The sequence below is a fragment of the Camponotus floridanus genome, unplaced genomic scaffold (assembly GCF_003227725.1).
Source record: "Camponotus floridanus strain SB8 unplaced genomic scaffold, Cflo_v7.5 scaffold31, whole genome shotgun sequence".
Taxonomy (NCBI): Eukaryota; Metazoa; Arthropoda; class Insecta; order Hymenoptera; family Formicidae; genus Camponotus; species Camponotus floridanus.
The window spans coordinates 556383-570733 of NW_020229448.1; the positions used below are offsets into that span (position 1 = coordinate 556383).

At 38.3% G+C, this 14351-nt stretch overlaps 1 protein-coding gene across 1 annotated transcript; it reads right to left on the reverse strand.

Moving 5' to 3' along the window:
* Nucleotides 1-10629: 10629 nt before the first annotated feature.
* On the reverse strand, nt 10630-13729 carry LOC105252390 (achaete-scute complex protein T3). The gene is made up of 2 exons (XM_011259742.3): nt 12550-13729; nt 10630-10918 (listed from the first exon to the last, which is right to left on the reverse strand). Exon 1 carries the CDS (start codon nt 13442-13444, stop codon nt 12587-12589), a length of 858 nt encoding a protein of 285 aa, XP_011258044.1. The 5' UTR covers nt 13445-13729; the 3' UTR covers nt 10630-10918; nt 12550-12586.
* Nucleotides 13730-14351: the final 622 nt, after the last annotated feature.

The window sequence follows — 14351 nt, forward strand, 5'->3', positions numbered from 1 at the left end:
ATATACATTAGATAAAATTTCTGACTAATGTTAAAAGTTAGATTTTTTTACAAATTATAAATGTAAATTATAAATAACTTCTTTATTTATTTTATTATATTTAAAGCTATTTAATTCAGTTCAAATCTTTAGACTCTCCTCGTTTTAATATTTACTTTGAACAATAAAAATACAGTCGTAGCTTCGAGCACGTGCCAACGTTCGTCTCGAATTCTCTGATAGTTTCTTACGGGAATCCTCCGCTTTTGTTCGCGAATGATTCAGGGTCTCTCGACAAAATCACGGCGACATTATGTCTATCGAGCGGAGGGCGTGATTTCGGCCGGGAAAAGCATACCGATCTCGCATTCTATTGAACACGGATATTTCACAAACGGTCGATAATTCCGCGGGTGAAGCCATCTCTCATCTCGCCTCCTCGCGCTTATTCCCCATCGTACAATTTCTTCGGCGGGCCACTTTTCCTCCCTTCTTGCTCCTCTGTCTCTCCACGTCGCGTCTCTCTCAGGGAGGGTGACAAAGAGTAGCTGTCAAAGAAAGAGAATGGCAGACTGAATGGCGGCGGTCAATGTCGAGGCGTGAGACCCCGGGATACCATGGATTGTCCTCGTGAAAACGCGAATATTGTGAATGGCAAAGAATGGTGGCCAAACGAAGCAAAGTTGGTCGACCCCAGTGCGGTTGCACCGACGACGATGCCTCGTGGTAGTTACGGATGCGAAGAGGAGGATTTCTCGTCATAAAAAGTCGTCCCTCCCGACTCGGAAAAATCGCGGCTCAAGGTATACTGCGATAATATTTTCCTAGGAGCCTAGAAAAACTCGATACTCGTGCGTTTGCAGCCATCGGGATCCATCCCTCAAGCTCGTCTCCCCATTGCCTCTCCTCGCGCTCGAATTACCGGGATGCGATCGTAGAAAGGATCCGATTCGAGAACGGATACGTCCTCGAGCTTGTCTGTTTATCTTTTCATTCAACTGTATTTCTTCTCTTCGAAACGATATTGAGATTTTTCCTATACCGCTCGCAAGTAGAATCGTTTTTTTAGCTAATGAACCGATATCGCCGTGATTTCGATCTCTCTAATCTAATGATTTGTAAATTTGGCAAGAGGAGCGAATGATAATAAATCATAAATGCCAGGGACATTGATTTTGCGTATATTTATTCGCGAGTACAACGTACGCTAACTAATCGCGTAATGTATCAGAAAGGTATGTCGTGTATACATTGGCCTCGAAAGATAAAATTACGAGATAATAAAATAAATTAAACAGAGACCAGTAATGAATGGCAAATCGCACAAGCATCGGTCGTAAACCAGAGAGCAACTCGCGCATTTAATGAATATTAATTTATTCGAAAATAGTCGACGACGCGTCGTTCTGAATTCTTTAATCGAGTCTTTACGGGTTGATCCGCTCATGGTTTCGATTGTGCGAGATAAACGAAAGATGATCGCGTTAGTCTGGAAAAAGAGAGACGGGAGGATGATGAAAAAAAAGGAGAAGAACGAGAGAGAGAGAGAGAGAAAAGGAGCCCGCCGCTGCGAATCGCCGCGTGTTGTGCGTTGCCGAGATATAAAGATCTTCTTAATTCGCGTGAGGAGCGGCCGGCTTCCGTGCTTTTTTAATCCACGTGGACTTTTTGCGGAGTCCCTGCGCCCGGTGGTACCTACGGAACATCGGTCGCGACGTGTATATTTAGGCTGGCATTAGATCGTCCCGGCTCCTAGGCGGCTGCTTATTAACTCTTCTTCGGCATATTGCCTTCTGTAATGCGACCAACAACTGCAACGCCTCCCCTATGTTTGCCTCCTTTTTGCCTCTTGCTGCTTTTTCGTGGGGTCGCTCCTCCGCTCGGCTCTAATGCCACGATATCGCGCCGCGACTAATTTGCAGTCGTGATTGGGGAGCGATGACCACGATGCGCACGCGGTCAGGTTGATCAAAACAAACCTTTCGTTTGACTGTAAACTTGTTGTTATTCGTCACGTAATCGCTGCGGTTACATTAATAATTGCAATGCTCGATGTTATTATATGAATATTCGTATCAATGCAATATGTGTTGCGTCATTCGAACTTGAACCAGGCTCGATCCAGGTATGCAATCGTGAACGAAGGTTAGATAAATATTTGTAGTCATTTCCGGTCTTGGAGCTTTCTCATAGAAAGAGAGAGAGAGAGAGAAAAAGGAAGACGTTGATTAAATTTTTATTTTACAAAATGACATTTGTAGCGGAAATGATGTTACTGAAAAATATTCTTACAATTTTAAAGTTAGATTTAGTTTAATGGTACCAACTTGCATTTAAAGATTTTGATACAAAAAAACAGAGCTGCATTTCCAAGTTAATTTTTAAACGATTAAACATTTATGAAAAAGAGGTACGTTGTTTCTCGTTTTAAAATATTCTACAAGCTAGAAGCTCATTAAACTCCAAGAGGGATGATTGCATAGGTTTTCTTGTTAGATTTATCTGATTTTTTTGATTATTTTTTTCCAGGTTCACCAGGTGGTCCAAAAGGGCTTCTTGCAGCTCCTCCCGATGATGTATTTGCTTCGTATCGGAGAGCGTTGATCAACGAGCGACGATGAGGATGGAAAAGAGGGAGGGAGGACGGAAGGAATACAAAGCGTAAACAATTGTTTTTTGGCAAAGTCACATCGCATCGGTCTCGACGATCATATCGATGAGCGATTAGAAAGTAATTAACACCTCGATAACTGCCGATCCTCAAATCAGACCCCCGCTGTTTCCACTCATCTTCTACCGGATGTTAAATGCTTCGGAGAAAGGTCCTATTGTTTTCCACGTAAGCAGAGCATTCTCATGATGCTTTCAGCGTTGTCGAGCACCAAGTTGATATATATTCGTAATCGAGTCTGATTTACTACAAGACTAATTTATTTTTCCCCTCGAATAGGTCCCAAAGTATCGATGCGCGTAATTGTCTGCGTGAATCGCAGATATATTTACTTGACGGTGCACACATTGCATTATGTTCTCGCCGGCTAATGTAGAGACTAACGAGGCCGGGATATGGTTTTTCCGCGACAAAGGCGTAGGTTACACAGCGAGACGGTCCGAGTAGAGAAAAAAAAAGGGAAAAAGGAGGAGAGGACATTCACACATGTCGGGCCGTCTCTCCCGTTACTACCACCAGCGCAATGAAAGGGAAGGCACGGTAATTGAAGTTAAACGAGATAGCCGGCCATTCATGGGTTACGGGATCGTGACAATGAAGCTCTTGGTTGAACGGACGCCTCGGGCGACAGACAATGGCTCCGCTGGAGTTTATACCGTGTCGAGGAGTTATGCCGTAATACTGCGGCCGTCCTGGTAGTTTCCTGCCGACGTCGGTGAAGGCGCGAAGCTCTCCTCGTTCACAAAGTTCCTGACCATTATTCGATTCGCGCTGTTGTTACGCTCCGGCCACGTCCATCGTAAGAAATTGAAGGAGCACGGGAGCAAGCGGTTTGGAAATGATTTCCGCCGCATGCTATCGGGGATCCGATCAATCTATCGAGGCGAATTTATCCGATTAATTGACCGAATTACGGCTTTTGGAAGATTTTGCGGTATTTTTAATTTCGTAGAGAGAGATAAAATTCTAAAAGTTGTTGAGAAAACAAATTAAAAGCATAGAGGAAATGAAAATCTTTAATTTTGATAGAAAATATTCTGCTGTCAATATATCTTTCCTCCATAACACGAAACAAAAGCTTGAATTTAATTTGCAATTAGCATTGCTTATAACGGATTTCTTTGTCTCACAATTAAGTGCCTGCATATTAATGTACAGTCCGAGCGACTCTTATCTTTCATCGAGATAAAAGAAACATTCAGAGAGAAACCGTCGAACGATCGATACTCGAAAAGCACGATCTATCCACTTGGCATTTCTTTCTTTCGAATCACCTAACGAGCCAACAATGTTCTCGGTTCGTTATTCATTACGCATCGGAATCAGCCGCGTCCTGATAATGGGAACCGTGCAAACGCAAATCTTGGCAAGCGAGAAATTTTATGCGAGCGTGAAACTGGCGCATGCAAGGTACAGTCGAGGTGCATTCGAGGTGTATTCGCATATACCAATGCTGCGAGCGACGCATTATTCCTTCCACTGCGCTTAAAAAAGCCACGGAAGGCAGAACTGAGGGATCTAAGAGCGCCGAGAGGATCGAGAGAGCCGAGACGACCGAGAGAATTGAGATGATCTAACCGAGATATCACACCTTCCTCGTCGCGAGCAGATTTTTCTCCAGGATCCAGTTATGACGTCGAACCAAGGATTGTAAGATTGATTTTCTCGTTCTCAGCGGTTGGGGAGTCTCCCGTTGCGATCTCCTGGAAGCTGTAAGTTCACGGCGACACCGAGATTGAGATCTCGAGCCTCTTGTAACACTTTTCTTCTTACCGTACGAAACAAAAGCGATTTCGTGGGGTGACCGATCAGGTTTCGGAAAAATAAGCGATGATCTCACGACATCGGTCCTGTGATACTCGGAAAACGCGCTGTCGTTTACTTATTTTTCATATGAAGAAGCTCTCATATGTTTTCAAGTAGTCACCTGTTTCTCGTTGACATCCCGTGTATCTCATGTGTCATGCTGTAGACAAGATAAATAGAGACATCTGAAGAGCAGAGTCAAGGTAATAATTCTCTTTCTACCCTGCTAATGATGTCTAGAAATCGTGAAGAATCTGTACAAAATTAACTATTCAACCACGTATTAAATTACCATTTTACATGTAGATTAATCTCTGGATAATTAATTTATTAATTAACAGGATGTACGTGTCCATATATGTCAGCATTAAAAAATGGATTTAAACCAGGATCTGAACTCGATGTACACAAGTGCATTAACGTGAGATCGTGGACGATTTAATGGCAGCGTCAGAATGACTGTGTTGCCGGACGGGTTCGCCGAGAGCGATTGGCGCGCGATCGTTGATTTCGTCTCGGATGGTATCTCGCTCCCTCATCTTTTGCGGTCGCATGTGAATTCTTCCCTGAAGAGAAGCAGCGTCCAAAATGCGCATCCCGGGACGCTATTCGGCCGACCACCCACGACACTCTGGCGAATCCGTGAGACGCGAAGGCACGAGTCCTCTTCCTTTCTTCTCATCCTTCACTCACACATCGCGTCTTTCCGGCCTCATTTCGGGCCCAAAAAGCCGCATTTGAATGACCCAATGGAATCGAAGTGAACGAAGCACTCCCGTCCGTGTCATTCACGTGTATGTATCACGGCTCACTCCCGAAAAGTCAATCCGGAACGATGATTTCCGGCGATGCCGATGACTTTCGTGACTTTCGTAAGCCTTTCTGGCTGTCACTCGGCCACAATTATACGAGAATTGAATATTTTCTCTTTCTCTGAATGGCAGCGCAGGGGATAACTTGCCTTCATTATAATATTATATTCACTTGATCGTATAATTTGATAGTGGCTTCTGATTAAATTTAGCGCTAGAGAAATGTTGATAAGTAGTAGATATGAAATCTTTCTAAAAATTATTTATAAACTCAGTACATTCAGTCTTTAAACATTAAAAATTAATAATAAACCAATAATCAATTTTAATATAGAATTTATAATAATAATAAATTTTAATATAGAATTTATAATAATAATAAATTTTAATATAGAATTCATAATAAAAATTAATGATAAATTTTAATATAAAATTTATTTACTATTCAAGTAATTCCAAATTGGATAAGACACCCGAAAATCTATTTCGCAGCGATTCGGAAAGTAAGAGAGCGAAAGTAATGGCTCGCGGGGTGTTCCAGCCCATCTTCTCCGCTGTCCCTCGGGCCTTCACCTTGCTCTCCCCGCGCGCTTCTCGTGACGTATGGGATCGTACGGAGAACGTCCGGAAGCAAAATCGAAGAAGAAAACGATAGTACGCCGGGGTGGTACAATACCTTTCCATGGCGCAGCCCCTGGCGTCCTTTCTCACACTCTCTCTTTCTAACGGAACAGAACGTGATGCAGCGCGCCGGCTGACTTGGAAGACTCGGAGAAGAAACTTGCCTCTAATTATCCTGTTGGGGGGGGCCATATAGTAGCCGCGTGAGTGCACGCGTGCGCTGCGCTGCGTATATGAGTGCATGAGTGCGTGCGTGCGTGCGTGCGTGCGTGCGAGTAACGCTGACGCGCGACCGAGAGGAGGACCGGACTTCAAGGAGAGAAGGGCGGCTCCAACGCAACGGAATATATTATAGACTCGTTCCTTTCGAGACTCGCGCCGGGCTGAAATCTTGCTCTGGGTTTCGTGTTAACTTAAGTGTCCCTGAAACGGACTTTGTGGGAGAGCGCGGCGCGCGTTTGCAGCACTCTTCTCCCGGTTGACTTTTCAACGGTCGATCTCTTTTTTCCTCTTCTTTTTTTTTTTTTACAGAATCCCTCTTTCCGGAAGTGGATCATCGATTGCCACATGGATTGTTTTTGCACCTCGGGATGCGCTCTTCAAGTGGTCAAGTAGTTACAAAACCAAAGCATTGTCATCATGTCATAAAACCTATATAAAAGCTATATAGATAAACTGAAAGAACCTGCAAAAATTATAATTAATTTTTTAATAGATAAATATCCAACGCAGAAAATTATATAATATGTGCATAAAAATTGAAAGAATATAAATAAAGGATGCGTTAGAAAATAAAAAATATTTGATACAACAATTAAAGAGTGATAATAAATTTTATATATTTCACTATAATAAAACTGATGTATTCGAAAAATCTTATTATGTCAATTTTGACGGTAATAAAAAATTGATACCATTAGATATTAATTTAATAAAATATAGCTATAGTCTAGCTATATCTTGAGTGTCCTTGAACTTTAAATGTAATGTGAAACAGTCTCTGAAAGGAAGAGCCATGGAACAACGAGGACGAGTCGTTAGTTGTTTTTTCAATGAGGATCCTTACCGGTCAGACGGATCTGGATTCGCACAGTTAATTCACCATTGAAGCAGCTCGCGTCGTTTTAACTCGTTGCACCGGTAAGACCGGGCCCACGATCCGATCGTTCCTCGTGAACCTCAATTACCGTTCCTCTTCGTGTTCTCGCACAGCTCGCCAGTATAGATAAGATAATATGAATTATTAATTGGACCGAAAAATTCGTCGACTATTCCATTTCTTTTATTATTTCCTCCCCTTCGATTAAAATAATGCTTGTTGAACTTTAGAACACGTCAAATGTGTATACAAAAGAAAAGAGAATAAAATTTCTCTAATGTAAAATTATTAAGATATAAGGTATGTTTATTAAAAATTTGCATAATTAAAATTTAGATTTAGATGCATTTTTATAGCAAGAAGTATATTTTTATTTTTTAATAAACCGTGTTTTTGTTGTTTGACATTGTGTTGGATTGATTCATCATGCATTTTGCAAGTCAATTGTGGCACACACATCGCAGTGTTTAACACCAACTCAGTCGTTTTGCGGTTTCGAAAATCGTGAGGTAGCCGACGCCCGAAAGGAACGTACGACGGGGAAATTACTGTTATTTTCTCCTGTTATTTACTCAAGAATCTCAGAGACACTGATGGGGATAATCGAGAACAGTTTCTGCGCTGCAACATTGTCAATTCCCTTCGCAAAACAGAACAATATTTTATTTAAAGATACAGAAAGCGACAAATTTTTAATTATTTTTCTTTCCTTCTTTTAGAAAAATCCAATTAATAATATTAAGATTAGAAAAATCAGTACACTATTTTTCGGAAACGCTTTATAAATTATTGAAAGAAGATTTAAATCTGATATAAAAAATACGGCAATGTTGAATCGCGCACATCGTTTTGGAATGTTTCTTGAATAAGTTTTATTACGATAACAAAGGATAATCTCATACGCGGACTATAAATACAAGGGGCATAAGTACAATGTTTACATGGAATAGCTCGAGGCTACTGGAGTGGGAACTAACCTTGACACTTAGAGAAACTCGTAGTCTCATTTAGTTGTTAACCTTTGGCCGGGAAAGATCTGAATACAAGAGAAATTAAATCTCGCTACGGAAAGAAACTCACTACAAAGAGCGACATATTTTAAGTATATTTCACTCCTTTTGCAATACATGTACCAATGTTTGACAGTTCATATTAGTCTCTCGATTTTATTATTTTACATTTTTTGTTCCCAAAATTAGTGCTTTATTGTAATATAAAAGTTGATATACATATATTAAGAAAATAATTATAAAAATTTCCTTTATATTTAAACTGTCCAATATTATATTTAAGATTTAAAAGATTGTTTATTAGAAAAAGCGCAAATAAATATGTGTATATATTTTTATATACTAAATATATTATTATGATTTCAATCTAAAAATAATACAACAGGAAAATGTGTGTGAGGGATATTATATCCTCTTTTGCAGCTGGCTTTATTAATGAAATCGGCAATTTATAGTCGTAAAAGTAATTCCAACAAAAATATCTCTCACCTGGGATATATGTAATTATTTGTAATTTACAGTGACGTATATGATACATTTCAGTTGTATTTATGTTTGAACGGGCTTATTACTTTCATGATAATTTGCAATTTTTTTATCTCAAATTAGCTGTTATGGATGTATTTATAAATAAATAGAACCCATAATATGTAATTAAATGTGAAATATTTTGCAAATTTTTCAAGTAAATATTTAGATTGTAATAAAGTTTTATATTATATTTAAAATGGCATTGAGGTGGAAGGAGATAAAAATAATAGTATAATAAAATTATTCGTAACGTAATCCGTTGTATTCAACGAATTCCCGTCAAATTTTATTACAATATTTTTTATTTACAAAAAGGCACTACCGATCACGAAGCGTCATTGATCTATTCTGAGCGAATACATAAATCTTCGATCGATTATGTGAGTGATTCATCGTACATATTTATACATAATTTACGACATAAAAAATTAGTGTTGTCAATATTCAGGTACATAAATATTTCGAATACTACTACTTAGACATCCTGATATTTCTGGTATTATCCAGGTACAAAACTTATTTTAAAATAGGAAAGTGAATATTAAACACAATGAGGCTATGTTTACAATTATATTCTATAATTAAAAAACGACAAATCTCCTCTCTTTTTCTGTGCTTAATATAATACAACAACAGTAAAAAATATCGTTTTCTTGAATATGTAAACAGGATCAGAGAATAATATTATATTCTAATATATATATATATATATATATATTCCCTGAATCTCTTCTTTGATCAACAATACTATTCGATTCTTAAAAAATATATAATTTTATAATTATAGAATCTTAAGTTATAAGATATAAATAAATTATAAGGTATTATAAGGTATAAATTATCATAAATTATAGTTGGAGCACATTAAATAAAAATTTATCGTGAAAAAGGATAAGGATTAATTATGTCCAGATATTGAAGGTTTATTCGAAAAATAATATAAAATAAAATAATGGATCTGACAATGAGTATCCGCATGCAATTTTTGTGAATTTTGATAAAGATACATGTTGGGTATAGCCCGAGAAATATATAGACATTATTTGGTCTACATATTAACAAAATACTACAAATAATTAATACACAATAATATAACAATATATAATTATAATTATCATATAATATAAATATAATATAATAATAATTAAGTAACGTAATAATATGTAATGTACTTAAAAAGTAATAATAATTATATAATATCGAACATACCGGGAAAACGCGCGAAATACCCGGATATCTAAATACTGACAGCACTAACATTTATTCATTAGCACTCGGTTATTCACGAGCCATTCTATAAAATCTGTGTAAAGATGTTATAGAAGTACTGTGCAATTTAATCAATTTAACATATATAAGTGTATAATTATTATTATTGTACAATAATTATATAATATAATATAATGTAATACATAATGCAATATACAACATGACATATATATAATATAACGTAATGTAATACAATATAATATATAATAATTATTATAATTATTATACACAATAATAATTATGAGATGCCGATGGGTGTTATTTTCCAATCTCAAGTTGTTGGTGAATTAAAATTCATTGAAACGTTTCAAACAAAATTTGCATGATTTCGAGAAAGAATTTTCCATTTTTATAACATCAATTTTTGCTCTATATAAAATTATATGTGTGCTTTCGAGATCTAAATAATAAAGACTACTTTTATTTTTTTTAATACAATGGCATATTCGTTGTATTATTTTTTTTACACTAATTGATTTTCTTTAAGTTGATCGATTTTTTGAGCTATCTTACATTTTACATACAAAAATATAAAAATAAGGTAGCATATATTTATTTTAAAGAATGCATTTTTCATAGTTTATTCCAACTATTTTTTCATATCGTTTTCTATCGCTTTCGAAAAATCATGCAACTTTTATTTAAAAAGCTTTTTTAATGAAATAAATATTTGAAGAATAATTTAGAAATGTTCGAATACATGAGCTATCCTAAATAAATAATCAATCTGTCAATCTATCTTAGAGAGCATGTTTAGTTACGGATAATAAAGTACGAGAAAGTATTTTTGCGATAATAAATTACATAATGTATAAAAAAATAATTAAAAATTGCAATTTTATATTTGTTGTACAGGTGTGTACTTTCAAAGTACTACTTTTAGTCGTATGCTTTGAAGATTGTTACATCGATACGACAGTTTTTCGAGATAATACATTTAAAAAACTTTCACATTTGTACAAAATAAGATAACATATTACACTAATTTAGACAGAATGCAAAAGTAATATGACTAGATTATAATTAATGCAACAGCCGCTTTCTTCATTTACCTTTATTTCGGTCATTCGTTTCATGTTTGTCTTTGACCCTCTTGATGCGCTTCTTCATTCGATCATTGCTGTAACAAAAAACGGAAAGGAATTGATTAGTTAAACTAATATTATAGATAATAATTTTATTTTTGAACAAAGAAGTCGACACAGATTGTTATTTTGACTTAAACATTATTCAGATTTTAAACTAATTTTATAACATTTAATGTTTATGCTTTCACGTAAACGATATTGATCTTGTTTAGATCACGCTTCTTGTTGGTAAAAAACGATAAAAAAGAAGCTCTGCAGGTATGTGAGATGAAAGAAGAAGGGGATGATTTCAGGTAAGGGCGGTTTAGTGCAAAGGATTCTCGCTCCTCGTGGGCAAAAGCGAGAGAAAAAGTGGAAATGAGAGAAGAAAAGAGAGAAAGAAGAACATCGTACCGGTTCAAAAACCGACAAACGAGGGACAGGCATATTCTGAAAGATGCATTCAAGTTAAACGCGGCAAACGAAATCGTCTTCGTGAAAAAGAGAGGAACGTTAGATGGATAAAGGAGAACAGCGATATAAGGGAAAAGTGAGAGACAGGGATAAGGAAAGACCATACACACGTTGAGAGATCCGAAAGTTACGTCCATCAAGATTAGAGTAGAATTTGAACGCGGGCTTTGTGGAAAGGGCAAACTTTGATTTTTTTATATTTATAATTTGTTGAAATCTTTGAATTAAAAACTATCGAAGAGAGTCTTGAAAAGAAAATTCTTATGCAGAGAACGAGAGAAAGAAAAATATCCTATTTCGAATTTATTTTATAACTTGAACTTGTTATACTGAATGATTTCTATTATAATTTTCACGATGAAGAATTTAAATAATCTTTGTTTTTATTGTTTTTTATTGCGTACCCTTGTTATTAAAAGTAGTAGAGTCTTAAAATTCACACTTTATACAGTATACAACTCTAAAAGAAGAAGTGTCTTTTCTGATGATCGGATCGAGCGACTCGAAAATCCCGCTGAAGGGTGAGAGGCAGGGGGTGGGGTCAAAAAAAACGGTAGAGGAGGGACGCACACATATATACGCATTAACGTATCGTGAAAGAAATTGCGGCACAAAAGCGTCTCGAATGTATACTCGGTACCCCATTGAATGGAGTCTGCGATTTGAATGGACAGGGTTTCAGCGAGGGTTCGCGCGCGCCATTGTGAGAGGGCAAGGTCACAAATCTAGTCGGAAATTTCTTTGAGCTTCCCGGTAACGTAGCGAGACATTCACCCTTGGATAAAATATATATGATCGCCAACTGGTGAGGGTGGCAAGAATGAGAAGAAATGTTTTGAGAAATAAAACGAATCGATCGAATGTGCGTTCACCTGATTCAATAATCGATTGTATGTCGTTTAATTATTCAAAGTTGGATTAACTGAATTAATTATTCTAAAATAGACTTTAATAAAGTGACACACACATTATTTTAAGAATTTAAATATTGAAAGAGATACATTTTTATAAAAATGTATCCGAAATTACAAATAAGATTCAAGATCAATTAATCCACAAAAATATTATTAAACGGATTAATGAATAAGATTGACATTTACACTTTACAGTTACGACACGCGATGCAACTATTGAGGATCATGAAACTTTACAATGTGAATGACCCGTGAGTGACAACTAGAAAAGAAAAACAAGAAATCACGACACCAACCTTGAGAAGGCCACAAGAAATCGACATGAGCATTCTCTCATTGGTTCTGCCACCAGGTGATGGCATCCAGTAGTTCCTCGTCTTCTGGACTCATCGGCTCGTGATTGTCGTAACTGTCGGAATACGTGTAAAGTGTGCCAGACGTGCCGTAACCTTGACTTCCAGCTGACGAGGTTTCGGAGACAAAGCTCGGCGTCGGCGAGCTCGATGCCTCTGAACACGTTGTCGGGACGAAAGTCGGGCTTGCATTCTGCCGGAGATGTTGATGACGGTGCAGATCAGATTCGTGATGACGTATTTCCCCGGTGATGCCACCTCGTAGTCTCAATTCCGCTGGATGATCAGAACCGATCCCATTTTCGGAACCGCAGGCGGGTGAATTGGAGGATGTGGACGAGGTTGGCGAAGATCCGCTCGACTCGGATCCGTCGTGCTCTTCCAGAAGACGCTGAAGACTCCTGATGTACTCCACCGCCATTCTCAAGGTTTCGACTTTAGACAGCTTTTTGCTGCCGGCTCTGGATCCACCGTGAGTCCCGGCCGTACTGCTACCCAACGCCTGCGCCACCGCCTGCGGTATGTGCTGCCTCAGAGTGGCGAATCCATTGTTTACCTGCTTCACCCTGTTGCGCTCTCGCGCGTTTCGTCTAGCCACCGAGGCAGGTTGATGCGGTACTGTGCCGTAAGGTCCACTGGATTGGCCGTAGATCTTGGAGCGCTTGCATCCGTGTTGCAGACTACTATTATTGGTTGGCATACCGCTGGTGGAGACAATCACGTTACCGCGATGGGTCTGCGCGCTCGAAGTAGCGTGAAGGCTGTGGTGATGATGCTGCTGCTGTACACTCAGCATGATGGGCAGGACGCTTTCCTCCTTGAGCCCCACTAAAGTCATATCACGGGCCCGAATCCCCCACCACCCAAGAGCAGGAATTGTGGTAACGCGTGCCAGACGACCTTCGTAGACTGCACTGTTCGATATATCGAAGAGAAACTTTGTCCAAGTAAGTTCGATGCGATCCGTCGACACCTTGCGGTATACACGCGATCGCGTAAAGATGTGGAACGGACGCGCAAATTTACTCTACTCGACCGACCGACCGATCGACCGATCGACCGAAAAAGGGAGGACAAGCGTGGGAAGAAAAAATGAAACTTCACCCTCGATGCTTTCGGTACGATTCTGGCTCCCGAAATGCCTAGCCAATGAGGGTTCGGGGCCTTATATAGCCGCACGGACAGGCACGCGCCATCTCCCCTCCACGAACCCTCGATCTCGGGTCCCAAACCCCCGGTCTTCTCTCTCTCTCTCTCTCTCTCTTTCCCCGTCTTACCGGCCCGCTGTACCTCATACCCTCGTGATTTCCCACTACCGCGGTCCCAAAGGCCCTACGCTGCCCGAGATTCTCATCTTCGTTCGTCCTCGTACTAGTACACCGCTACCACTCCGATTTGTTTACCAATTTACGTTTCAAAGCACGATGCATTGTTATCGATATAATAAGGTTCATTGTCCACCTGTCTTTGGAATAATTGATAAACTAATTAGAAAAAGATAAATTCTATCAAGAAGATATTAATTATATTTCTTATTGCATGAATAAGGCAAAACGTTTGAGCATGCAAATATTAATCTTTATTATTTTATATCCTTTAATTACAACTTAAACTATATAATTTGAAAAGTAAAAAACATGTATATTATGTACATTAAAATCTGAGTCGAAAGTGTAAAACACATGATTCTTTTGTCAGCAAAATATGCTGGTAATATATAATTATGAAAAGAGCAAGTGAATATA